General features: G+C 41.2%; 1 protein-coding gene across 16 annotated transcripts in view; it reads left to right on the top strand.

Moving 5' to 3' along the window:
* MPDZ (multiple PDZ domain crumbs cell polarity complex component) overlaps positions 1–26,044 on the top strand; it is a 130,527-nt gene that overhangs the window by 61,078 nt on the left and 43,405 nt on the right. For 8 of the 16 annotated variants that reach the window (XR_012639609.1, XM_074953385.1, XM_074953386.1 and 5 more), the window contains 8 exons: positions 2,129–2,413; positions 3,512–3,638; positions 8,314–8,512; positions 12,577–12,618; positions 17,320–17,424; positions 19,764–19,859; positions 22,168–22,345; positions 25,879–25,989. Coding sequence is in view for 15 of the 16 variants with exons in the window: in XM_074953385.1 (XP_074809486.1) it covers positions 2,129–2,413; positions 3,512–3,638; positions 8,314–8,512; positions 12,577–12,618; positions 17,320–17,424; positions 19,764–19,859; positions 22,168–22,345; positions 25,879–25,989 (1,143 nt within the window). In the remaining variant the exon portion in view is untranslated. The remainder of the gene's footprint in view (positions 1–2,128; positions 2,414–3,511; positions 3,639–8,313; positions 8,513–12,576; positions 12,619–17,319; positions 17,425–19,763; positions 19,860–22,167; positions 22,346–25,878; positions 25,990–26,044) is intronic. The other 8 variants (XM_074953396.1, XM_074953394.1, XM_074953384.1 and 5 more) reach the window with 5 other exon arrangements.

Below are 26,044 nucleotides of genomic sequence, written 5' to 3'. Positions count from 1 at the left end.
ATGCACAAAGAAACAATTTCGGAAGATGGTCATCAAAACTGTCTGGATAGTCATCAAAACAGGCCCACATTTGAGTGATCCATCTAAGTTGCATTTGAAGAGATAAAAGCCTAAATCCTTCTAATCAACATGGTACAATAGAAATAAAATCACCTCCTACCATTTATAGAACAGAACACCGGAATCCTAATCTATTTAGTCATCATCAGCATGCTTGAAAGACAGCTGCCATTCCTACTTTAACACTGTATTTACTCTGAAAGGGATTGATCCAGCTCCCATTGAAATCAATGAAAAAAACTTTCACTGACATCAATGAGAACTGATGCCTTCACATCTGCTGTACTGCTTGTGCATTTGCTCACACTTGGTGATGGGACTAGGAGCAAGCAGAACATCATAAAAAGCCAGTGAAAATAAATTTTAATGCCTTCTGATGTAAAATATCACAAAACACTACTGCTTGCTGTGCACTTTGTGTCATATATAAAACGAATGATATCTGAGAGAGGAATAGGGGATATTGTGAGAGCAGTGTAGGAGAATTAAGGGGAGGGGAGAGTTCTTGTAACTATTGAAATATGCTGAAGAAGGAAAGAGATGGAATAAGAGAAATTGCGCACTATTTCTGATGGTGAAGGAAAATGCTTTAATGTCTTTGATACATTGTTTAGTAGCCTGCATTTTCAAAAATGACTAGGGACTTTGCATGCCAGGTCGCAACTGTAAAGGGCCTGACTTTCAGCAAGTGCTAAAACCAGGCCCTTTAAGGTGTTGTAAACTGTGCATCCAAAAATCAAGACCCCCTAAACCAATAGTCAGGTTTAAAATTTTCAGCCAATCTTGTATGAAAAGATTTACTGTGGTAATGCAGCCCAGGTCAGTGAAATTTGGAGTAAATACTGCTTGACCTCTCTTTTAAATAAAAATGTGGATTATCAAAGAAAGCTTGGCAAACTTGAAAACATCCACACTTGTTTGTTCAGCATTGGGTCGTCTGGTCTTTTATATTCCCCGTCCATCTACTGCAAGTATGCCCTGTTGCAGGACAAGCATATAAATATTGATGTAGAAAGTCTCTAGAGCTATGCCAGTTTATACCAGCTGAGGATCTGGCCTGTAAATATTTTCTGCCATAAATATTGTAATAGTAGAAAAAATGCAACAAAAGAAGAAAATGTTTATAAAAGAAAATCTTGTTATAGTAAAATGACGGTCAGTGATCTGTGAAGACACTGTATTTGATTTGATAACAAGTAGTTGTACTTAAGAGTTCAAAAAGCTTTAGCTTCAGTTTAACATATTTAGCATAAAATATCCATTTTAACAATACTATATATAGGGCCCTACCAAATTCACAGTCCATTTTAGTCAATTTCACAGTCATAGAAATTTAAAAATCTTAAATTTCATGTTTTCAGCTATTTCAACTGAAATTTCATGGTGTTGTCATTGTAGGGGTCCTGACCCAAAAAAGAGTTGGAGGGAAGGGGGTTGCAAGGTTATTGTAGCGGGGAGTTGCAGTACTGCTACCCCTTACTCCTGCGCAGCTGCTGACAGCAGGCTGCTTGCCGGGAGCCCAGCTCTGCAGGCAGAGCCGCCGCCAGCAGCCGCGCAGAAGTAAGACTGGCACAGTATGGTATTGCCACCCTTAGTTCTGTGCAGCTGCCTGCAGAGCTGGGCCCTCAGTTAGCAGCCGCCACTGTCCGGCCGCCCAGATCTGAAGGCAGCAGTGCAGGAGTAAGGGTGACATGGTATGGTATTGCCACCCTTACTTCTGCGCTGCTGCTGGTGGGCGCTGCCTTCAGAGCTGGGCACCCGGCCAACAGCCACCGCTCTCTGACTGCCCAGCTCTGAAGGCAGTGCAGAAATAAGGGTGACATAAAATAACCTTTCAACCCCCTAAAATTACCTGGCAATCCCCCTGCAACTGCCTTTTGGGTCTGGACCCCCAATTTGAGAAATGATGGTCTCCCTGGTAAAATCTGTATGGTATAGGGTAAAAGAACACAAAAGACCAGATTTCACAGTCCGTGACACTTTTTTTGTGGCCGCTAATTTGGTAGGACCCTAACTATATAAGATCGTTAATTTTTTTTTATTCACTATTCCTGATTCTGTTTAACAGGGTGTTGGTGAAGATTCCTCAAATGCCTCAACTGATTTCCAACCATCCAACAAGAATCTATACAACGTGGATCTAATCCAGGGAGTGGGAGAGAACCAATCCTTAGAGGACACGAGCATGATACCTGCTGGTGGTGTTTCCAAAAAGGGTCCTCTGCCTTCAGATGTTCCTGAGAAACATGCTGAATATGAAAACATAGCTGCTTGGATGGAACCTCAGGTGTCAGCCGAAGTTGCACAAAATACAAACTCTGCTATCACAGCGCACCCTGACCTTACTGGAAAAGTAAAGATCCTGTTGTATGGCTTTTATACAGATAATATTATTTACGTGCCATGGTCATTGTGAAAAATCAACATTTGCTCACAGCTACGTCCTGGCGAACATAAAGTTATTTCTGGGAGTCATCTGTGGTATCTCATAGCTGGATTGTGACTTTAGGCACAAGCCAGAGCAAGGACTACCAGCCCAGTAGTAGCCCTGTCAGGTGGTGTAGCTGAGAGACACATCCATGAATCACAGTTCTTCCTCTGCCCTCCTTGCTCTGGGGGAATGGAGAAGCTAGTAAAGGAATTCATTGCTGGCCTATACCAGCAATAAATCACTACACACAGGCTGGGCAAATAGGGGAAATGGAGCAAAGGCTTTAGCCATACTAACCCGCTTTCTTCTGTATGCCTCAGCTCAAGGCCTGGGTAGTGCATGAGATGTGAAAAGGGAGTTCTCGCATCTGACCGCCTCATATAAACATATAGTTCAGTTCACAAACAAGCTTAGATACTACTCTGTGCAAACTATTAGGTTTTTAATGACATCCACTTTGATGTATATTTTCTTTCCTTTGGCTCAGTGTGATTTTCATTTAAAAAAATAAATAAATTGCAGTTTCTTATGAAATTAGCTGTTGTTATCAGACATGCCAAACCTTGGGGAAAAAAACAGAAATTGGGCTTGTTTTTTGCTTAATTGGCTTGTAAGTTGCTTGTTGACTAGTTTTTGGCTTGTAGCTTGTTGCTTGTCGTAGCTTGTTGCTTCTTTTTTCTTTTTGATCAGCTCACCTGGCAAGCAGGGGGGAGAGAGTCAGGGGTGCACAGTGGGATCACCACAGTCCCAGACTGTACGCCAAGGGGATCTAGTCACATTGGGTGTTGAGGTTCTTAGGGATTGACTTGTTTTGACCTTGTTTTGAAATGGGATTAGCTTGATTTTTGGCTTGTTGTGAAAGTCGGGGTGCTTACTTACTGCGTGAAAGTTGGTAACTGTGGTTGTTATTCTTAAAGCTTGGCTTATTGTCAAATATTTGTGATTTTTACATCCTATTAAGTTCAGTCATATTTTGAACTTGCTGTTTTGAATTGAAATGTTGTTTTTTCTTTGTATTAGGATGCAGTGTATTTAATGGAAAAGAGCTACCTGACATCTACTACTGAGGGAAGTTCCACAATCCAAAATACACCCAAAAACATGCATGAGAAGACTATCACTATTGCAAAAGGCAATTCAAGTCTAGGTAGAGTATCTGATCATTGGTGTGATTGCTCTTTCTTGGCTAATATTTCCCTGTCTGTATGGCCTGTTGTCTTCAGTTTTCAGCCTACTCCAGTTACTTCTGAAGATCTTCACTGTAGTATAGTAGGTGTACCCTTGCCTTTATACTCTGTCCTCTCCTGGTCTCAGTACATTGAGAGTGGTGAAAGCAGGTGTTGTCTCATCAGTCAGTTAAGCTCCAATAATAAAATAAAAATCAACAATAAAAAAAAAAAAGCAAAGTGCTTGATAGTCCAACCAAATATATTTCCTTCTAATAAATCAAAAAATGGAGGAACTTCTACACTGAGCTGTTTTGTAAAAAAAAGTCTAATACTTTTAATATTTTTCTTCGTTACCATCATCATTTATATTAACTGATTTAGATGGAATAAAATAAAATTAAGGTCATGACTGAAACTTGAGGAAAATGAGACTAAGCAGTTTGTATAATTGGCTGTCAGAGGGTTGAGGAGTTCTGCACTGGAGCATGAAAAGGACTTGGGTCAAAGGACTCTGGGCCAGATTTTCAAGGGTATTTAGGCACCTAAGCATACAGATAGTTATCTAGGGGGATTTTCAACAGGGCCTAAGTAGGTTGAGCACCTAACTCCTATTGATTTCATGTGACTTCTGTTTTCATCTTTAGGTGTCTAAATACATTTGAAAAAGCTGCCCTTTATCTCTTTAATGGATAATATTTTGAGTTCAAAGACTCAATAATTGTTAGACCTTATTCCAGACTTTATGGTTTTATGTTTATCTGGGATGTGTAACTTCCTGACCCTACTGACTGCACCCACAATATGACTAGTATGGCGTGCACAGGCTCAGTTGACAAGTTGAAACATTTTGGGCTAGATTGTACTCTGCCCTTCAGTGGCCCTGCAGTGGGGAATAGACAGGAATAGCTCCCTGCTCCATTTGGTATGGCCTGTATAAGGGCCATCTCAGCCCCTGCACCTGGGTATGCGGGACTACAGCCAACGTGGCCATTTGATGGAAACAACTCTGCAGAAAAGAGGTGGAGCTCCATCCCCTCCTCTCCCCCCACCCCCCATGTATTGGCTAGCAAAGCTGGCTGGCTGGCTGTATGGAGAGGGATGTAGGTGGCCCCCCTTAAAGGTTGTGGAAAATTATTCCCTTTACAGTGCATCTAGTCAATCGCAGGAGGCACTGCACCAGAATGCCTCATGGTGTTCCACATGGGGCAGTGCAGCTCTGGACTGCCCCCAAAGTAGGGCACACAGTAGCCCTGTGTAGTCATTTCCTTCTAGTTAGCTAAACAGCTAACAGTCATGTATTGATGACTGAAGCATGTAGGGGGAGCCCTGGCCTGCCTTCTTTCTGCTGAGTTACTCCCAGGAGAGGTGTATCTTGACAGCTGTCCCTTCAAATGCAAACCGTATGATTCTAGATATCCTTACCCAAGGTGTGCAAAGATGGATGGGGAGCTCTTACTCTCCCTGCTCCCCACCATATAGCTGGAGATCACAATGTAGTCCAAAGTCCAGCCTTTGCCAAGAATACCTAAGCACTCCATACTGTCCACATGTACTGTAGGTGCAGTGAGTAGGGTCAGTAAGTAGCATGTCAGTGAAACATAAACATAAGAACACCCAATTATATGTAGTCCAAAGTGTGTAGTGTATTTATATGTAGTCCAAAGTTAAATGGCAAAAAGCTGGAATTCCTTAGTCATAGTATGTATGATATAATGTGAAAATAAAAGAATCTAGCTTTTGGCTGTCCCCTCCCTCTTCCCCTTGCAACCCCTTCCTGTTCTGGACCCTAGTGCTGCTGGGGCCTGGCCAACGTTTTGCACACATGGCTGCACTGCTTTTAACTTTCACTTTTAGTAAAGGAGCTAAATCAAGTGCTGTATAATGGTGTTGAAAGCTGCAGCTGTGTCAATTATTTCAGTTGAGAACTGGCATTTTGTTTCTTTAAATGGCATCGGTCATGGCTTCAAACTCAGACACAACACTGTGAGCTTGCGGTTTAGTTAAAAAACCTATGTTGGGAGGTTCAGATATAATGAAAGGTAAAGTGTCATTGCTCTGGTAATATATTAGTGAAAGCTGTTGATGCACCAGCAGTGGCATTTAATTTTTTTTCTTTGCTTGTTCTTCTGAAGTCATGGATGTGACATCAGACATGCAAGTAAAGTTTAATATTGATGTGATCTCATAGGCAATGGGCCAAATTTGTCGTTGGTATGATTGTGTTGATTACAGTGGAGCTGTGCCCATTTACCCAAGGGAGAAACTGGGTTCATAATCTGGAGAGAGATTTTCGTTGGCACCCGGGAAAGGGGTAATGCCCACAGAAAGGAACACACATGCTGCCTGTGTTCTGGCTGAGTGCAACTCAGCATAGAACTACATGTGCATTCTGTTTCCACTACGAATAACGCATGCAAGTGGATCTGCCCAGAGATTAGCGTTGGATGCGGGAGTGTGTGAGAATAAACATATGGACGATGCCCCCAGACCACAGCCTATGCTGGCCATCTGTCATGTGTGCAGCATTTGTTTTGAACATAACTAACCTAGGTGGCAGAATAAAGGTAGCTGACTTCTGTCCTGTACTCCACTACTAGCCATGGGGTAGAAGAATTTATGAAAATCGAAAGCATCCTTTCCTCTGGGTGTTTTGCAGTAGATTAAAATACATATGTACATGTTCATTGAGACAATCAGAGAACCTGCCCAGAGCTCAAAATACCTGCCAAACATGAGTCCTCTACCCCAAATAACCTTGTGTCCTTCCATCTATTTTATTATTAAATGCCCTGAAAAAGAGATGAGCTTTGCAGTGTGCCTGGGAGGTTAATAAATCTGGGCCCTGGCATGCCAAAGCAAGGAAGACCATTCCAGAGTTCAGGGCCGTGCCCTGCTAGCAGCAGCCCCCTGCTTCAACTCAGGAGGCTCCGTCTCAGTAGCCTCCATTGAGCTCAACTGCAAATGGGGAGAGAGGTGGTTTCATGTAATCAGGAGCCACTTAATAAGAGCTTTATAGTTTCTGGCATGAGTCCATGCATAGGACAAGCCAGTATTTGGCCTATTGTTACTTGTTTCTTTAAATCATTACAACATTTCCCCCTTTCAAAATGTGTTCTTCACTTTTTATTTGGGGGTTGGACTAGATGACCTCCTGAGGTCCCTTCCACCCCTGATATTCTATGATTCTGTTCTATGAGTGTGAAAGAACCTTTATGGTGGTGCTTATAGGTGCCCAGTTTTGTTTACCTCACCTTTTATGCCTGTTTTCAAAAGCTCTAGGGGTGTAAGTAGGCTGAGTATAACCTTAATGAGTGTTCCAGGGTCTTGGTGTGCTGGACAAAATTTTCAGAATTTGGGTGCTGGCTCCTATATCTACATTTAGGCCCCCTACATAAACCTGATTTGCTTTGCAGAAGCAATGAGTTCCTTTAGTTCCCACTAAAGTCGGTGGGAGCTGTGGGTAGTCAGAACTCTACAAATCAGGTCATTGTTATTTAGGAGACTAAACATGGATTTAAGAGCCTAACTTTAGGTGCTTATGTTTGAAATAGTTGCCCTTGGTGTTAACTGGCACGCTTTGTGGCACTCTTACTAGAGAGGACAAAGACAGACTTGGTTAAGGAGATAGTATTAACCTCCCATCCCTAGAGGTTCATTGGCAGTGCTGAGTAGAGGAGCTTGACCTGCTGTCCTACAGGTACCTTTCTTTTGCCTGTTCTGTAGATTATTAGAGAAAGACAGCTCTGGAGAATGACAGTCAGGTACTTTTCATGAACACTAAATGTGCTCAAAAATAAAAAATGAAAAAACTTATATTTAAAAATACCCGAACACACAAGCATACTTGAAATCCTTCAGTGAGTATGAGTCAGAATCAACCAAAATAGTGAGCAGCATCTGTCTTCCCTACTTCCTGTAGTGAAAGGAAGATGTAAACAAGGATTGACTGTAAGTGTAGGCTTATAAGGTACTGCGTGACCTAGCTAAAGTGTATATAACTGACATATGATCTCTCTCTCAACAGAACACGCTCTAACCTAAATCATAAGGCACTACTTGATCCAGTGTCCATTGAAATCAATCGGAAGATGCCCATGAACTTCAATGGACATTGGATCAGGCATTTTATACGCACCAAGAATATGTTGATCAGCGTTAGGTGTATTGACTTTTCTGTTCCTATTTATTGATCCTGACTTCGTTTCAAACCTCAGGATTTTTCTGGTTTTGTTTTTTAAAAACCCTCTCTAATATAATTAAAATAAATAAAATTACCTTTACCATCTAAGACTGATCTAGCTGATCATGTTTAGAAGCAATTTATCTCTCTCTCACTCAAGCTTTTTTTATTTTTGTTTCTCTCTGTTTTAAATACCACTTCAGTTACATTTTGCTTTTGGTATGAAAGTTCAAAAATAATGTCTTTGTCTAGGGCTGTGACTGCTGTTCCTGCCCACAGGCTGGATTAGCATCTTTGGGCCTGTAGAGTGCATTGAATCCTGTTCACCAGACCCAGATTTAGGGGGTGGAATTCACATCTCCTTCATCTGCACACTCCATTATGGCTCAGTGCAGGTGGAGTGTATTTCACTTTATACACTGTGTTCCTTATTTATATACACAATAATCTGCTCCATGCCTGTCTTATAATAGGTATGACCGTAAGTTCCAATAAAGACGGCTCAGGAATGATAGTCCGCAGCATCATCCATGGCGGTTCCATAAGTCGTGATGGACGAATCGGTGTGGGGGATTGTATTCTATCCATTAATGAAGAGACAACCACTAATTTAACCAATGCACAGGCCCGGGCTATGCTGAGGAGACATTCACTCATTGGATCTGATATAAAGTAGGTAAAGCAAGGGTAAGAATTGTGGTGGGAAGGGACTTGCAGTCAAGAAACATAGTGCAAGTCAATATTCTAATCAAGACAGGCTTTTGGGGAGTTTTTTGCTCCTGAAAATTAAAGTTATCTTTAAATTGGGGCTTTATATAATTGAAAGTTGAAATCATTTGTGAAAGGTTTTGTGTGTTTCCTTTGGTGCTATTATCATTGCTCTGCTCTGCCTGTCTTTACTCGAGAACAAGGTAATCAAAACCTTTTAAAGAGCAACTTTCTCAAATCAGGCTCATTCAAGTCCCAACATTTCTATTTACCTCTGATTAGGGAGCTGCAACTAGAATTTTCCACTTGCCATGTGGCTTTTAGAAAAAAACTTTTCATATCAAGAAAATAAGAAGACTTTAGTTGGGGATTTGTGATTCTGAAATGTGAATTGTTCTTGCCATAGCACAAGTGTTTTTCTTTGCAGAATATCTTTATAATGAGCTCATCTTTGCTGGTTGCCAAACAGAAAGTATGACACATGATATTAATGCAGAAAAAGAACGTTGAAAGGATATTTTCAGTACATCTATGACAAAAGGCAGAAATACAGTACATCTTGTGAAGGCTTTTCCAGTTCTCTGTTGGTACATAAAAAGGAGCTACTATTGTAATAATAGCACTCCAAAGAACAAATTTTTTAGAATGTGCAAGATTTAATACAGGGCTTGAAAAATCCACTTGCATGTGGAGAGTAAGTGTCCCCGTTTCCCTCCCCATCCCCCCCCACCGTATATTTTGTCAATTTCAGAATCTGAGCTTCTGTTTTAAAATAAAATTATGTGTGTAGCTCTTATAGTTGTGGAGATAACCTTCCAAACATGAACCATCTGTAAAGGGATTCAGTGATGTCTTCCTGAGTCTGCAGAGAGCAAGCTCCAGAGCCTGTACTGCTGCTGCTTAGAGCTTTGCCAAGCTGATCAGTCCTGTTAGTTTTCTGAACCCTGTGGGCAGCAGTGAAATTGACAAGCATCAGGCCAGTTTCACTTCAGCTCCTTTGTGGGGAGGAGGAGAAGAAAAGGCATTGTCTGTACTACAAAAGTACACTGGTTTGAATTGATTTAAAACTCAGTCTCGCAAAATCAGTGCAAACCCCTATGTTGACACTTAAAACCATGATAATCTTTGCTTATATTGAATAAATTTAAATTGGTAATTTGCTGACATAAGCTAAATCAATGCAAGCAAGGGTTAAATCATTGTTAAATTGATTTGGTGTGCTTCTCTAGTATAGACAATTCCTAAGAGGATATGTGTGTGCAGCCCATGGCACCCAGCCTCCCAGACTGGGTTGTCAGACTCTGGCTCACAGGGCTCATTCTACTGTGCTGCAAATAGCTTGTGTAGACAATACTTTGAAGTTGTGGCTTGTCCTCTGAAGCCCACCACCCTCCTAAGGCTTCAGAGCCTGAGCTGCAACATCGACACCGCTATTTTTAGCACGGTTGTGAAATCCACACGTCTGTCTACCTGTGCATTTCCTTTGCTGTCATCAGCATTGCTCTGCCTGTCTTCACTCAAGAACAAGGTAAAAAAACCTTTTGAAGAGCAACTGGGAGGCTCATGGCTACAGGTTGTGTAGACATAAGTATAGCAGCCCCAGTAGCAGTAACTGGAGATATTCATGGGGAGTGGGGAAAGGGAGAGAGATTTAAGAGAATGAGAAAGGGTTAGAGTAGCAGAGTCGTCGCCCCCCCCCCCCCCCCCCCCCCGCACACACACTCCAGTCACAACAATCAGAAGGGGAGGGGAGGGATAGAGCAGTGTAGCCCTCCCACCTACCCTTGCATCAGAAAGATGAAACCAAAGATAGACTGCGTCTTTCCACAGCAACTAAAGAGAACTGGGAGTATCACTAGCATTTGATAAGAAAGATGGACCCAATCATGGTCAAGGAGAGGACCCTGCTGGGAACCCCAGCACACTCCTCTGTCCCAGCATGATGCTGGAGAAGAAAGCTTGCTTCTCATCTGGTTTTTGTCCTTGCACAGTGCAGGCTGCCCATTTTTGTCTGAATCTTTGAATAGTACATTTAATCCAGTGATTGTTAGGTGTCTAAATAAAATGTAGAGGTAAATGGGTCTGTGAGCGGGCATGGGAGTAGTGGAGAGGGAAAGATTGATGGGATTAGAAAAGAGAAATTAACATAAAGATTTTGAGGGGAGACGTGGAAAGGGGGAAAAGAACAGAAAATATATGACGGGGTAGAGAACATGTATGAAAAGGAGGAGAGAGAGAGGGAGAGAAGGAAAAGAGGAAACAGTTACTTAAGACAATGCAGGAAAATATGCATCAGCATCTGTGGTAAGAAAGAAAATGTGGTGTAAAGGGAGACAGGGAAATTAAGATACAAATAAGGCAAAAGATATGGAAATACACAGTTTTTAAAAAGTAGTGAGCAAAAGGTTGACGATGTGTTGCAATTAAATGTAGCACATAACGGTTGTATTGCTTTAAATTGCAAAGGGCATGGCTTGGGACAGCTGTGGGTGCAGCTGTACCAGGATTTTTTTACCCTGGTTATTTCTTTGCCATGTGGGAGGAACAGACTTCAACTTGTCTAAGTACCATTGATACAGGTTCATTTTTGAAGATTTCTTCGGTCGGTTTTTTAACTGGTAAATGTAGATTTTTAAATGAAAATTTGATGTTGTAGTCAGGGTGGTGGTTGTTCTATCAGAGATTTGATGGATGTAGAAAATCTCAAAGAAACAGGGCATTTGTCATTATAATGCTGAATATGTCAAGTTTTCATTTGACATCTACAGTTATCTGTTAAAAGCCTGCTTAATAAAACTTCACAAGTTGAAGCCTGCTCCCTCCACTGCAAAGAAATAACCAAAATAAAAGGCCAAACCCTGCTGTGACTTCACTGGGAGTCTTGCAGGAGCAAGGGCTGTGACATTTGGCTCTAAATGACTCTGGTTTTGCTCTTGCTCTTGTTACCCTCTTTTGTCAGTACAGCATCACTTCTCGTTCATTTCACACTGTCAAGAGCACTGTTGCCAGAAAAACACTGAATTACAGTATCACAAAAATACACCTGGATTTTTCTGCAAATGCCCAAACTGGAGAGCTCTGATTATGCAGAACTGTAGTGATTGCTGATTGCTGAACAGGGTGCATAACCTAGCCCATATCAGTCTGGAGGCCAATGAAAGTATTCTGCCCTGCCATGCAGGAGACCCTAGTGGTTCAATGCCCAGTCTTTCAGACTAACGGGTTAACAGTCGTGTGGGAGGCAGCATGCTTAGCCTGTGGGGAGAGGAATCAAATCATTCCCATCACAGTCCTGATTAACTTACAGCATATAGGGAGGGGGCTGCACTGTAGGGCCTCAGATGTGAAGTTGTTGAGGCATGGGTGGGGCTTAAATGAAACATTTCACTTACAAAGTTGTGTTGCATATTTTATGGGGAACCTGATTTGTTGAAAAACCACCCAAAACATTTGTACTGTGCACCTATTGCAGATTGCACCTTTGTTTTATTTTTACTCAAGGATATTTGAGTTTCAGGAGTTCAAGACCAGCCAGCTTGAATTCCAGGTTTCATTATTTTTGGGGGGGAAACCAGATGTGTGGCCTTGCCAGAATGCATTTTTTTTCACTTCTCACTCCACCTTGCCAGAGGCTGTTATATTTCTGTAATAATAGCCAGGGTTTTTTGCTCAGCAGCAGCTGCTAGTAACATCTGCCAGATAATTACTGAGCTGAATCAAAATTCACCTGCCTTAACCTAAAGTGTGTGGATGAATTCCTGATCAAGGAATAAAAGATTGATTGCAGTTCCATTTTCCCATGCTTGTTAATAATCACTGCTATAGACACCAATAAAGAGCAGATGCTTTCCGGGGGAGGTGTAGATGGAATGTTGGTGGAAGGGGTGAAAATAAATAAATAAATAAAATAAATAAACAGAAGCTCACACTTTTAACTACATATGTATGCAACTCACATTCAGCCTGAGACACTGACATTTGTTAAGACCATTGTAAAAAGATGCTGCATCGTATGCTTCACATTCTAGATCTTCTCCAGCACCTGCTGATGATCAGGCCCCCTTTTATGTGTGAGTATCGGTGATTCAAAAGCTCATTATGGCTCTATGTTGCAATTTGTCTGTAAATCATTTCATGCTTTTATAACACCCAAAATGTCAGGGATGTATCCAGATATAGGTACAGTAGATATATATATGGCTTTTAAGCATGCAGATTGGAGCATACTTCCTCAGACTGTATTAAAAACACTGGTTTCTGAAAAATTGCTGATTTTTACTTTATTTTATTTCAGTCGTATTATCCATATAGAATGTATCCTAATAGCTTGTGTGTAAGAGAACAATCATTGGAATTGATACATATGTGGATGTACTGATATCTGGATTAATCTCAGTGTCATATTTTCTTTGGCACTAATGTTTTATTTTCTCCACATGTAACAAAAAGGTTTGGTGTAGTTATAAAGTAAACTGTATGTTGACTCCAGTAACTTGTCCTGAATGTGTACATACTTCGTTACTCAGTTTGTTTCTTCTCTCAGTGTTTAAAGGTTTTTGTGTGGCTGTTTGACCAAGCATGCAATGAATGTTCCTTTTGTACTGCATGCGGTGTTGTGTTTACGAAATGTTTTTATATCTACACCATTTGGTGTTTCCATTGTCACTGCTTTCTTTGCAAAGTGTATGTTAAAACATTTTTTTTACATCTCATCAGAAAGGAAATAGCAACATTTTCAATATAAAACTGACTGTTATAAAGGAGAGGAAGTTATTAAACTTCGACATTTTAACCTCTTACAGATCAGAAATACAATGCAACTATAATTCACTCATTTACCCTTGTTTCTCTGATTTGTATGTCCTCCCTGTCTCCCCAATCCCCTCCCCCCCAGCAGTTTGTTTCACTTCTCCATCCTTCTTCCTGACCACATTTTGGAGTAAGTTTTAAAGCTGGTGTCAGTTTCTCCTATGGATGAGCCTTTTCAATGTTGGAGTAGAACAATGTTATCTTTATTTCTGTCTCTCAGCACTAAGAACCACAGTGTTCCAGTGGCCCAATGCCTGGGAACCCTCAGAGTCCTAGGCCCCTGGTCACCGATGATTTGATCATTCAAGGTATTGAGCAATTCCTGGAGGCACTGAGTGCCCCCAGCTCTCACTGAAAATGGCAGTCAACATCTTGCAGAGACTAGCCCATAATCTGTCCCAAAGAGAGCAGCCCCAATAAAAGAGGGCTTTTAATAGTTTTCCTTTGTTAGGGCATTGTACCGTATGCTCTCATGCAGAGCCTACCTCCCTACAATTTTGGTTATTCCACTAGATCTAGTTCTATAATTTCATTTGAGTAACATGGTGTAAATATAGGGAGAAAGGGGGGAGAATTCTAAATGGTACTAACGTTACAGTAGAACCTAGCTAATCGCAGGAATGACTGGGGAGTTGATTACAGATGACTGAATTTTGGAAATTGTTGACTTGCTAATCGCAGTAACCTCCCCACACAGAATATAACTTCATGTATGACAAGCATAACTTCATTTTTTATTCATGCTGATACTTTCTGGTGTACTACCAAATATTCTGTAGCATATTTTGTAAAATAACTGAAGCCTTTATAATTGGCTACATAAAAAACAAATTCACAAATGGACACCTCTATCAAGTCTTAGCTGAGAAGAGAGAGGCAGATTTTGTGTGCAAATGATAGGGTGTGTGGATTAGGGCAATTTAAATTAGCAAAGTTGTACTGTATTTATTTAAGTGCTAAGTGCATTCAAATTATGTGTTTGCTTTGGTATATTTACTGTAGACAGAGGACTGGTAAAACTTGAGCTGTTGGGTCCAGTTCTTTCTTCAGACACATGAGAATAGCTTCCACTGATTTAAATCAGTAGGATTTGTTTGTGCCTATCTCAGGGCAAAATTTGGACCATATTGTTTATATAAAACATTATAATGGAATTAATTAGGAAGTCTGGTTTACCATGTTCACATTTGCAAACATAATGATGAAGATAAGACACTTGTGAGACTTTTGTAGATGTGATCCCTTGAAACAATACACTGTTGGTTTTTTTTTTCTTTTTAATCTGGTCTTTTAGGTCCTGATTCTTGGGTATGGATGAGCTCTTGGTGGAAGACTCCAGGGGAGACAAAGGTGGAATTATATCACCATGGCAGTCTCATGACCCTGGGGGTCAGACCACCTGCAAGCACAATTTAGAGCAGCCTCAGGGCTGTTTATGGTCCTGAATTCTTTATAGCAGATACCTTTTAAAAATACTTTATTATGGTTTGCTGTTTATGTCTGCATTTGTATTAAGGTGAATTTGATTAATTTGAGTGAAGGGTGGAAATAACTAGATCAATGGATGCTTTTCTCTTGTTTAAATGACATTTTAATGTTTTTATGGCTTTTATAATGGCAGGAATTCTTATGAGCTAGCCTGCAAAAGTAGTAGTTGTGTTGCTATGTCAGAGCAGCTCTAACTCTTTGTTCCCATTTATGACACTCACAGCTGGAGAGGTGAGGTTGAGTGACAAGGGAACTTATTGTAAAATGTGGAGAAACAAAGGGAACAAAAACAAAATAGTTTTATGAAAAGTTTGATTTGGTCTTTTTTTTTTCCATTTCAGAACCTAGGCCTGATAATATAAATGTGTTGTAGTAGTGTATGTCCATTAGTGATGTACAAGAATCCTAGAAATCTGTTCGCCATGGAAAAACATTTGTGAGAATCTTTAGTTTTTACATTTTGTGAAAAAATAAAAACATATACGGTAGAACTCCATTTATCTGAGCCTCCATATCTGTCTCTCTGTATTAACTATGCTACCACCTGCCTGGGGCTGACAGCAGCTTTGGGGTTGGGTAGCCAGCCTCCACCTCAGCTCTGGGTGGCTCGTGATTCAGTTAATATGGAGAGCCAAATAATGGAGGCTCCGATAAACAGGGTTCTACTGTCAATAAAACATTGTGTTCAAGTGATACCTGTATATATTGTGACTAGGGAAATGAAAAAGTTCAGCATTTCATTTTAATCGTGGAAAGATGCAGATTTTTATGTTGTTTATTATCAGAGGTTTTTTTTATCATATAAAACTAAGATTCCTATTGATGTCCTACTCTTGAGGAAATGCAAGTAGCAGGCTGTGGCGTTGCTCTGAAAGTTTTGTATTGGCATTTTGTGTTTCAGAACTGAAAAGCACTCAGTAATTGGCACTAGTGTTTGAATGGGGGCATTTTCATGATGGCCCAGGCACAAAAGGCTATAGGTCTTAAGAAATAAAACCAAACAACATGGAGGGTGGGAAAACCTGGAATTTCAGCCAAAGGGAAACTATTTTATTAGAGAGGATTGAGTAGAAGGGGCATTATTTCTCCCTTCCTCAGTGGAAGCCCCTTGTGCATTTTTGAGACACTTTGATTGTATGGTGGGGAGTGGTGCATGCCTTGTCAGGGACAGTGGAGGGAGCTTTTCTTTGCCATCAATTTTATACCGCAAAGCTGTAGGGTTGACAGCATTGTTTTATGTAAGTTCCTTCTACGTGCTCTTCCCTTTACTCCCTTATCATGTGCAGTTGAAAACAAATGGGAGCACAAGATAAGGGATACTTTTGTGGAGTAGTGAAAAGGAATTGGGCTTCTATGCAAATATCCCAGGCCTGTACAGATACACTGAGTGTTGCAGGATTTCCCTTCTCCTGGAACTTGGGATGTCTGTGCATTTGCCAGGCTTGTCTCCATGCCCATTCTGTGGGAGAATAAATTGCCTTGCCTTTTCCACAACCAGATGACTGGCAGGGTAGACCTCAGTTTGAAACTAGTAAGTTTTTTCTTCCAGTGTAGGACAAGATCTGGACCAAAAGATTTTTGTTTTCTGGAACTTTTAAGAGTTTTTCGGGAAAAAATGGGGAAAGAAACTGTGATTCCCCAGGTTATTTAGGTTCTTGTCATATTCTTTGGAACTGTTCTCAAATACCCAGCTGCAGAGAATGTTCTATCAGCATCATTCTCCTGTTTGACTATATTGGAATGATCCATTCTTTTAATTGGTAAGAATGCTGAAGGGCTTTTTGGACTCCTCCCTGCCCCCATAAAGACACCATTGTCATTAGCACTGGCTGAAAAACGAGGAACCGGTATTATTTTCCTGTACTCTCTTCCCCTCTACTGTTTTGCTGATGATGTGTTGTTCAGGCTTCTTACTCTGTGTATGCATCACCCTCACGGCTGTTATTGCATCTACCTGCCATTCTTTTTCTGTTTGTTAGAGTGTTTTCACAGGAACTGTGGAGAACAAAAATCAAACCTTGATGGAAATCATAAAAGCTACTGTAAAATGTGTGTAAACAAGCTTCCAGAAAGGGACAGTAGCACTGCTGCACACCAGTCATGTTCTTCAGCATGTTGATGCCGAGGGCTTTTTGTTGTAAACCAGTCCTTCAGCAGGACAATCTTTGCCATGACTGAACTGTACAACTTCCAGTATTAGAAATGAAAAATGGTGTGATGAGCACCAGATAGCTTGATGAAGTGGACAGGAGCTAACATGACTACAGATGCATAGTAATGTGACTGCTTAATTAGGGATATGGTTTGCATAGTTGCAAATCGTCCTTCCTTGTACCTGGGCTATCCGTTTCACATCAATTGATACTTGAGGTGGTCTGAAAAGGCTATCACTCAGCGTTTCCTTAGGTTACCTGAGGCATGACCCATGACTTCTGTTTTGCTTTTGTGTGTTTTTGTTTTGTGTTTTATTGCAGGATTATATATGTGCCAGCAGAACATTTGGAAGAGTACAAAGCCAGTTTGGGACAACAACCAGAAGACACAATACCACTCAATCTCTTTTCTGCACACACTGTAAGGTGAATCAATATGTTCTCCTATTATCCTACTGTAAGGGCTCTTTGCTTTAACTCTTCCCATGCATGGACATCAGTATTGCAGACTTTTGCTCATATCAATATTTTTTCTTTATCATTATGGTAAAGCACTGGCAAGTAAAGCACTCTTCCAGTATTCTTGCCAGCAAGTTAAAGAAGTATGGACTGAATGAATGAACTGTAAGATGGATAGAAACCTGGCTAGATCATCGGGCTCAACAGGTAGTGATCAACGGCTCCATGTCTAGTTGGCAGCCAGTGTCAAGTGGAGTGCCCCAAGGGTCGGTCCGGGGGCTGGTTTTGTTCAATATCTTCATTAATATTAATATGGAGGATGGTGTGGATTGCACCCTCAGCAAGTTTGCAGATGACACTAAACTGGGAGGAGTGGTAAAATATGCTGGAGGGTAGGGATAGGATACAGAGGGACCTAGACAAATTAAAGGATTGGGCCAAAAGAAATTTGATAAGGTTAAACAAGGATAAGTGCAGAGTCCTGCACTTAAGATGGAAGAATCTCATGCACTGCTACAGACTAGGGAATGAGTGGCTAGGCAGCAGTTCTGCAGAAAAGGACCTAGGGGTTACAGTGGACAAGAAGCTGGATATGAGTCAACAGTATGCCCTTGTTGCCAAGAAGGGTAATGGCATTTTGGGCTGTATAAGTAGGGGCATTGCCAGCAGATCAAGGGACGTGATCGTTCCCCTCTATTCGGCATTGGTGAGGCCTCATCTGGAGTACTGTGTCCAGTTTTGGACCCCACACTACAAGAAGGATGTGGAAAAATTATAGAGTCCAGCAGAGGGCAACAAAAATGATTAGGGGGCTGGAGCACATGACTTATGAGGAGAGACTGAGGGAACTGGGATTACCTAGTCTGCAGAAGAGAAGAATGAGGGGGGATTTGATAGCTAATTTCAACTACCTGAAAGGGGGTTCCAAAGAGGATGGATCTAGACTGTTCTCAGTGGTAGCAGATGACAGAACAAGGAGTAATGGTCTCAAGTTGCAGTGGGGGAGGTTTAGGTTGGATATTAGGAAACACTATTTCACTCGGAAGGTGGTGAACCACTGGAATGGGTTACCTAGGGAGGTGGTGGAATCTCCTTCCTTAGAGGTTTTTAAGGTCAGGCTTGACAAAGCCCTGGCTGGGATGATTTAGTTGGGGATTAGTCCTGCTTTGAGCAGGGGGTTGGACTAGATGACCTCCCGAGTTCCATTCCAACCCTAATATTCTGTGATTCTATAAGTAGATTTTTGTGCCTGGCTAGAAGTTTTCCATTACATTTTTGTAAGGTTAATATATATGTGTCTGAAAAGAGGTGAGTATACACCATTTATATCCTATTCTAGTTAACTTCATCCCTTTCTAGGCCTCTCACTGAATTAGAAGATGGTGTGTATGTAAATATTGGTTGGGAATACGCTTCATTAATTAAATAGTTTTTTAAAGCAACAAAATACTGAAAAAATACTGATATTTCAACATTGTCAGATTTGTGAGACAATGGGAATATTCTGTGAAATCAAGCAGTTATAGGGGATGGGGAGGGGGGTTTCAGAAAAAAATTCAAATATTATGTCTTATTAGCTGTACTCTTTCAAAATTTGAAAATGACATTTCTGTTCCATCTAGAATGTATGTTGCAACAATTAGATGTGAATTTCTAGTCACAGAATGAACTTTTCTCAGCATTCTCCTAGGCCTCAGAAAATCATTAGAATTATTGGCCAGGATTTTCAAAAGTGACTAACAATACTGCATGCCTCCATCTCAGCTTGAGACACTTTAAACAAACCTGATTTTCAGAGAGAGAGAGGGTGCAGATCACCTTCAGAGTGTTTCAAGTTGGGTACCAAAACCACTTATCACTTTTGAAAATTATAGCTGTTATTTTTTTCCCTTTGGAAACTAAACTTCAATTTGTTTAAATTTTGGCTCCACTCCCATTTAGAAATGCAGAGTATTCTACTCTGTGGTTGTCATTGGTGAAAGCTTAATTGAAGAGAGTGGAACAGGAATTCCTACACACAGGATATATTATATCAGAAGCTTACTGGGAGGGTGGTGACTCCAGATGGTTCACAGCTGTACCATAAGAATTTAAAATCTTTCTTACAATATAAGGGGAACACTTAGAAATGTGCTAGATACTAAAGCACTTTTTTACTCGCTATTTTCTCATGTAAAAGCACGGCTACCTCCATAATCTGTAAAAATTCTCATTCTGTCCGTTAGATCCGTTTGGTGTTCGTTGCATAACGACACCTGGGAATTTATTAGGATTTTAAATGTACTTTGTTTGCTCTTATTTATTAGCAGAGAAATTCCAGAACTACCTGAACGTGAAGAGGGGGAGGGAGAAGAAAGCGAACTTCAGAATGCAGCTTACAGTCACTGGAACCAGCCCAGACGGTGAGTATGGATTCCCAGTTGAATGACACTCTCTCATAAACATCGGTGTATTGAAATTGGAACTATAGTGGATCCTTTCCAATACTGTAAAGTAAATAAGGAAGCAGTCAAAATAGTGTTTATATCTGTGCATTACACAAATAGGGCATATTTATTTTTACTGCAGTCAGCCTAAATCCCTGTGATCCAACTTGTGTGCTGAGTGCCTGGGAAGATTAGTTTTAAATTTAATTTGCACTGATAAGCCTAAGCCAGGGGACTACAAAATTAACTCTTTACATATATGAGTGGGATGATATCCAAGCTCTTGGAGGTAGCCTTCCAGTTATAAAAAGAGCAGGAGTACTTGTGGCACCTTAGAGACAAACAAATTTATTAGAGCACAAGCTTTCGTGGGCTACAGCCCACTTCATCGGATGCATAGAATGGAACATATAGTAAGATATATGTATACATACAGATAAGTTGGAAGTTACCATACAAACTGAGAGAGGCTAATTAGTTAAGATGAGCTATTATCAGGAGGAGAAAAAAACTTTTGTAGTGATAATCAAGATGGCCCATTTAGACAGTTCACGACAAGAAGGTGTGAGGATACTTAACTTAAGGAAATAGGTCATGTGTAATGACCCAGCCACTCCCAATCTCTGTTCAAACCCAAGTTAATGGTATCTAGTTTTGCATATTAATTCAAGCTCAGCAGTTTCTCGTTGGAGTCTGTTTTTGAAGCTTTTCTGTTGCAAAATTGCCACCCTTACATCTTTTACTGAGTGGCCAGAGAGGTTGAAGTGTTCTCCTACCAGTTTTTGAATGTTCTGATTCCTGATGTCAGATTTGTGTCCATTTATTCTTTTGCGTAGAGACTGTCCGGTTTGGCCAATGTACATGGCAGAGGGGCATTGCTGGCACATGATGACATATATCACATTGGTAGATGTGCAGGTGAACGAGCCCCTGATGGCGTGGCTAATGTGATTAGGTCCTTTGATGGTGTCACTTGAATAAATATGTGGACAGAGTTGGCATCGGGCTTTGTTGCAAGGATAGGTTCCTGGGTTAGTGTTTTGTTGTGTGGTGTGTGGTTACTGGTGAGTATTTGCTTCAGGTTGGGGGGCTGTCTGTAAGTGACCTGCCTCCCAAGGTCTGTGAGTGAGGGATTGTCCTTCAGGATAGGTTGTAGATCCTTGATGATGCACTGGAGATGTTTTAGTTGGGGGCTGAAGGTGACAGCTAGTGGCATTCTGTTATTTTCTTTGTTGGGCCTGTCCTGTAGTAGGTGACTTCTGGGTACTCTTCTGGCTCTGTCAATCTGTTTTTTTCACTTCAGCAGGTGGGTATTGTAGTTTTAAGAATGCTTGATGGAGATCTTGTAGGTGTTTGTCTCTGTCTGAGGGATTGGAGCAAATACGGTTGTATCGTAGAGCTTGGCTGTCGACAATGGATCGTGTGGTGTGTCCTGGAAGCTGGAGGCATGTAGGTGGTCAGTAGGTTTCCAGTATAGGGTGGTGTTTATGTGACCATTGCTTATTAGCACAGTAGTGTCCAGGAAATGTGTGGATTGGTCTAGGCTGAGGTCAATCCACTTGTGTGGATGGTCTAGGCTGAGGTTGATCGTGGGATGGAAATTGTTGAAATCCTGGTGGAATTCCTAAAAGGCTTCTTTTCCATGGGTCCAGATGATGAAGATGTCATTAGTGTAGCGCAAGAAGAGTAGGGGCATTAGGGGACAAGAGCTAAGGAAGCGTTGTTCTAAGTCGGCCACAAAAATGTTAGCATACTGTGGGGCCATGCGGGTACCCATAGCAGTGCCGCTGACTTGAAGGTATATATTGTCCCCAAATGTGAAATAGTTATGGGTGAGGACAAAGTCACAAAGGTCAGCCACCAGATTTTCCGTGACACTATCGGGGATACTGATCCTGATGGCCTGTAGTCCATCTTTGTGTGGAATGTTTGTGTAGAGGGCATCCATAGTGGCCAGGAGGGTGTTTTCTGTATCTGTATAGGATGTTGTTCAGGTGGTTTCGCAGTTTCAGAATATGTTATTCTTGCTGTAGCTCACATAGGATATACGAGGGTTAGCTAGAAGCCCAAAATAAATGGAGGGCAGTAGACAAAAGTTAGACACTAAATAGACTTGTTGGTCATTCCCAACCCACTGTCCTAGAAAGGCATGAAAACATCCAAGGAAGAATTTTTCTCAGATATGTTCCATAGAATTGTACAAATGACAGGCCTTTGGAATTTGTAGACGAGAGGCTGTGATGTAGATACAATGCATTCCTTTTTGTTTTTTTTGTCATTGTAGGGTTGAGCTTTGGAGAGAACCTAGCAAGTCGTTGGGAATCAGCATCGTTGGTGGACGAGGGATGGGGAGTCGGCTGAGCAATGGTGAAGTGATGAGGGGAATCTTTATCAAACACATTCTGGAAGACAGCCCCGCTGGCAAAAATGGAACTTTAAAAACTGGAGATAGAATAGTGGAGGTACCATGCAAACTTATAATGTGCTTTAATTTTTCCCATGTATATACATCAACCTTGCAAATGTCTGCTTGTGGACATCATTTTGTTATGGCAAAGCAAGTGATTGTGATTTTTTTTTCTCATCAGCCATCATGGTACAGGGCCAGCAACTAGATTTTGTGCCTACAAACCCAGGGCCTACATGGCGTACAGTTGTCACTTTTTTATTTAAATATTTCTGAATATAAAACCACCACCACCACCACAATGGAATGTAGGTAGCACTCTGAGTACCGCACCCCTCCAATGTCTCCATTACTGTCCGCACTACTGGCAGCCCTTAAGAGTTTTACCACGTGGTATACCAAATGTAGTTACTGCATTATAACCATAGTCCTATCCTGTGTGTGTTTTACATGCAAAGGGCCTGAGGCTTACATACAGCCTCAAATGTACATAGTCTTCAGAGTAACACAGGGATGCACAAGGTCCTGGATCCTAGCCCCTATTTAGACCAGCTGATTCAGGAGAACGATTACCATGTTTCATGCAGCTGCATAGGGTAGTTAAAGAGATGGCCATAAAGAGGAGGAGAACTGCAAATAGACATCCCACTTACCTGCATGTTAGCGCCTATCCAGACCCTGTCTTTCATCTCCACTTAGTCTCCGTGTCCGGGTGGGAGTACATAAAGCTCTGCTTAGCTGCTAATAGAGAGGGGGTTAGAGCCAAACTTGTGGGACACAGAGAAACTTTTCCACCCCTGCAACTAGGTTAGGGGGAGACTTTTTTCTCCTGAACACTGATCCCCTTTTTGCCATCTCTGCAGGGATGATGCCCTCACCTTCACTCCACCCTGGTTCAGCTTTGGAGCAAAGTTGGCAGCCAAGATTTAGCGACATTCTTCCTAAAACTGTTTTTCAGCTGGCTGTCAGTTAATACTCCACCCCGTATCTTAGGTTGTCAGGAAATGCACTATTCTTTATGACGTCTGGACCCTGGTTGCCATTCATTAAGTACATGGCAACCCAGATGGCAGAGTCTGTGATTCTGCCTCTCAGATAGGGTGGTTTTAAGTGGGTAATGTTTAAACTGGAATTACATGGACAGTGTATAGGACAGAGATGCAGGGCGTCAGAATAGCTTCTACAGTAAACAGCCAGAGAGGACTGCAGAGCTTCCATTGGCCAACAGGTATGAAGGTGGAATTTGGGCTGGAGAGGACCCATTTATAACACATTGTATAAATAAGCACTTACATAATAAAAAGTTACAGCTTCATCCAGGCACTTAGATGACCTCCTATCTAAGCACCAGTGCAGAGCTCTATTAGGTATTGGTTTTATATAATAGCACAAATAGACTAGTATTCAGTAATGGCTGACGTTGGCCTAAATGTTTTGGTCTGTCTCTGATGTATGAACACATTGGTTATATCAAGGATGAGAACTGCTTTTACTTTGCAGAATGGCTAGAAATGCCATTAATGGTCAATATAAGTGAGTCATTTGGTTTTAATGAGCATATGGACTGTCCCAGAAAATGAAACTTGCAGAAGTGTATGTGGGGGAATACACATGTTAACTAGACGACTATAGATATAGTGTGTGTGTATGCGCGTATATATATATCTATATATAGATATATATAGTGACCATGTATGTCTGGACATGTACGTATAGTTTCCCTTTCTTATACTGTAACATAACCTGGCTCTGCTCTCTAGTTAGCACCTGCCACTACTTCGGTCATTGGAAGTGATAGAGTGATAACAATACTGTTTTTTTCCTAATAGATTTAGAATCTGCTATCTTAAATGGTTTTCCTTCTCTTTATTTTACATTGGATGGTTAAGTCTCAGATAACGTATGAAATTAAAGAGGCAGAAGTAACTCTCACTATATGGCTTCTTATGCAAGTACTACTAACAAATAACACTTGTATCTTGGTTTTTAGCTATTATTATAGCCATTATGAATATGCTTTTCTAATGCTAACCTCACCATAACAAGGATTTTCCTTGGATACCAAGATAAACTTTTTTTTAATCATCACATCAGTACATGTTATACGGAGAGCGAAAGAGAGAGTATGTTACATCTCAAAGAATTGTTCTTAGCCATCCTTTGTAAATATTTTGTTTAGGGAGGAAGAAATTTTTTCAATTCTGAGCTAAAACTAGTTTTGGGGGGCAGAGGGGAATGTAACAAGGAAAAATTGTCTAACATTAAAAAATAGTACTTTGCACTTATATAATGCTCCTCCTCCACCAGGGATCTTCACGTGCTTTGTAAGTATCATATAATTAAACCTCACATTCACTCAGTGAGGTAGGTATAAACAGCCCTGATTCTGAGCCATAAATGACTTGAAGCAATTGTTGGCAAACTCTGACATTGCTTTCATATTATTACATATTCTATAACCATGGCTTTTGGGACAAAATATCGACATGGAACTTGAATGAAGCAGATGAATAGCCAGTTCTAAAATCCTTTAGAATATTGAAAGCCTAAATTATATGGCTGGGATTTCAAAAGAGCCTAAGGGCGATAGGCACCAAAATTCCCAGAATTAAAGGTGGGTGTCTGTGTCCCTTTGGACTTGTCTAATGTAGCAACAGTAAGGCCTTGTCTACACTGGCAAGTTACTGCACAGTAAAGCAGCTTTCTGCAGTGTAACTCCCAAAGTGTACACACTGTCAAGCCACTTAGTGCGCAGAAACTCCTCAGTTAGAGTGTTGCAAAAAAACCCACCTTGACGAGAGTCATAAGCCTTAAAGCGCAGAGGTTCCAGCGCTGTATTGGCAGTGTAAAGACATTACAGCGCAGAAAGTCTCTCCCCCCACTCCATACACACACACACTCCCTGTCACACACTCTGCCCTCCCCGCCCCCCACTTCAGTTGAAAAGCAGCTGACCGTGCAGTAGGATGTCCATGGAACAATGGGATTGGGAAACCTGCATCATGTGATGCTGTGCCTGCCCCATGAGGCATTGCAAACCCTTCCCAAAGCACCCTGCAGCTAGTCCCACAGTGGGATAGCTACCACAATGCACTGCTCTCTTCGCCGTTGCAAGAGCTGCTAATGTGGATGCGGTCCACCATCACAAGGAGCACAGTGTGAGCATGCGACAATTGTTTATTAATTCCAGAGCTTTAATAAAAGTGGTATCACTTGTTGCTCAGAAACTTGCCAGTGTGGACATACCCTAAGTTAACATACACTAGGGAACGTTTAGTGTGCACCGGTGGGGTCTACGTGTGGCAGTTAGTGCATAGCATGTTGATGCATTTTAGAATTCACATCCCTCTAGTGTGCATTGCTGTGCCATGTAGATAAGCTCTTAGAGGCCTTTGAAAATCCAGTCTGTACGTTGTTGGTGCCTAAGGACCTGATTCAACATATGTTGAAGTCAGTGGGGATCGTTCTGCTGAGTGCAGAGGCCTTTGGCTCAGGCTGCAATAGACGATCCAAAATCAAAATCTTAGAAGTTGCTTCATTATACTTTAAGTTTTGTGTAATGTTAAGCTGAGGCCTTCCGATTTTCAGGTGGATGGAATTGACCTCAGAGACGCAAGCCATGAACAAGCTGTGGAAGCCATACGGAAGGCAGGCAACCCTGTAGTCTTTATGGTACAGAGCATTATAAACAGATCAAGGGTAAGCATCTTAAATGTGAAAAAGAGACAAAAAATAGGGATAGTTTAAATAAATG

The sequence above is a fragment of the Natator depressus genome, chromosome 5 (assembly GCF_965152275.1).
Source record: "Natator depressus isolate rNatDep1 chromosome 5, rNatDep2.hap1, whole genome shotgun sequence".
NCBI lineage: Eukaryota > Metazoa > Chordata > Testudines > Cheloniidae > Natator > Natator depressus.
This window is presented reverse-complemented; position numbering and strand designations above follow the sequence as displayed.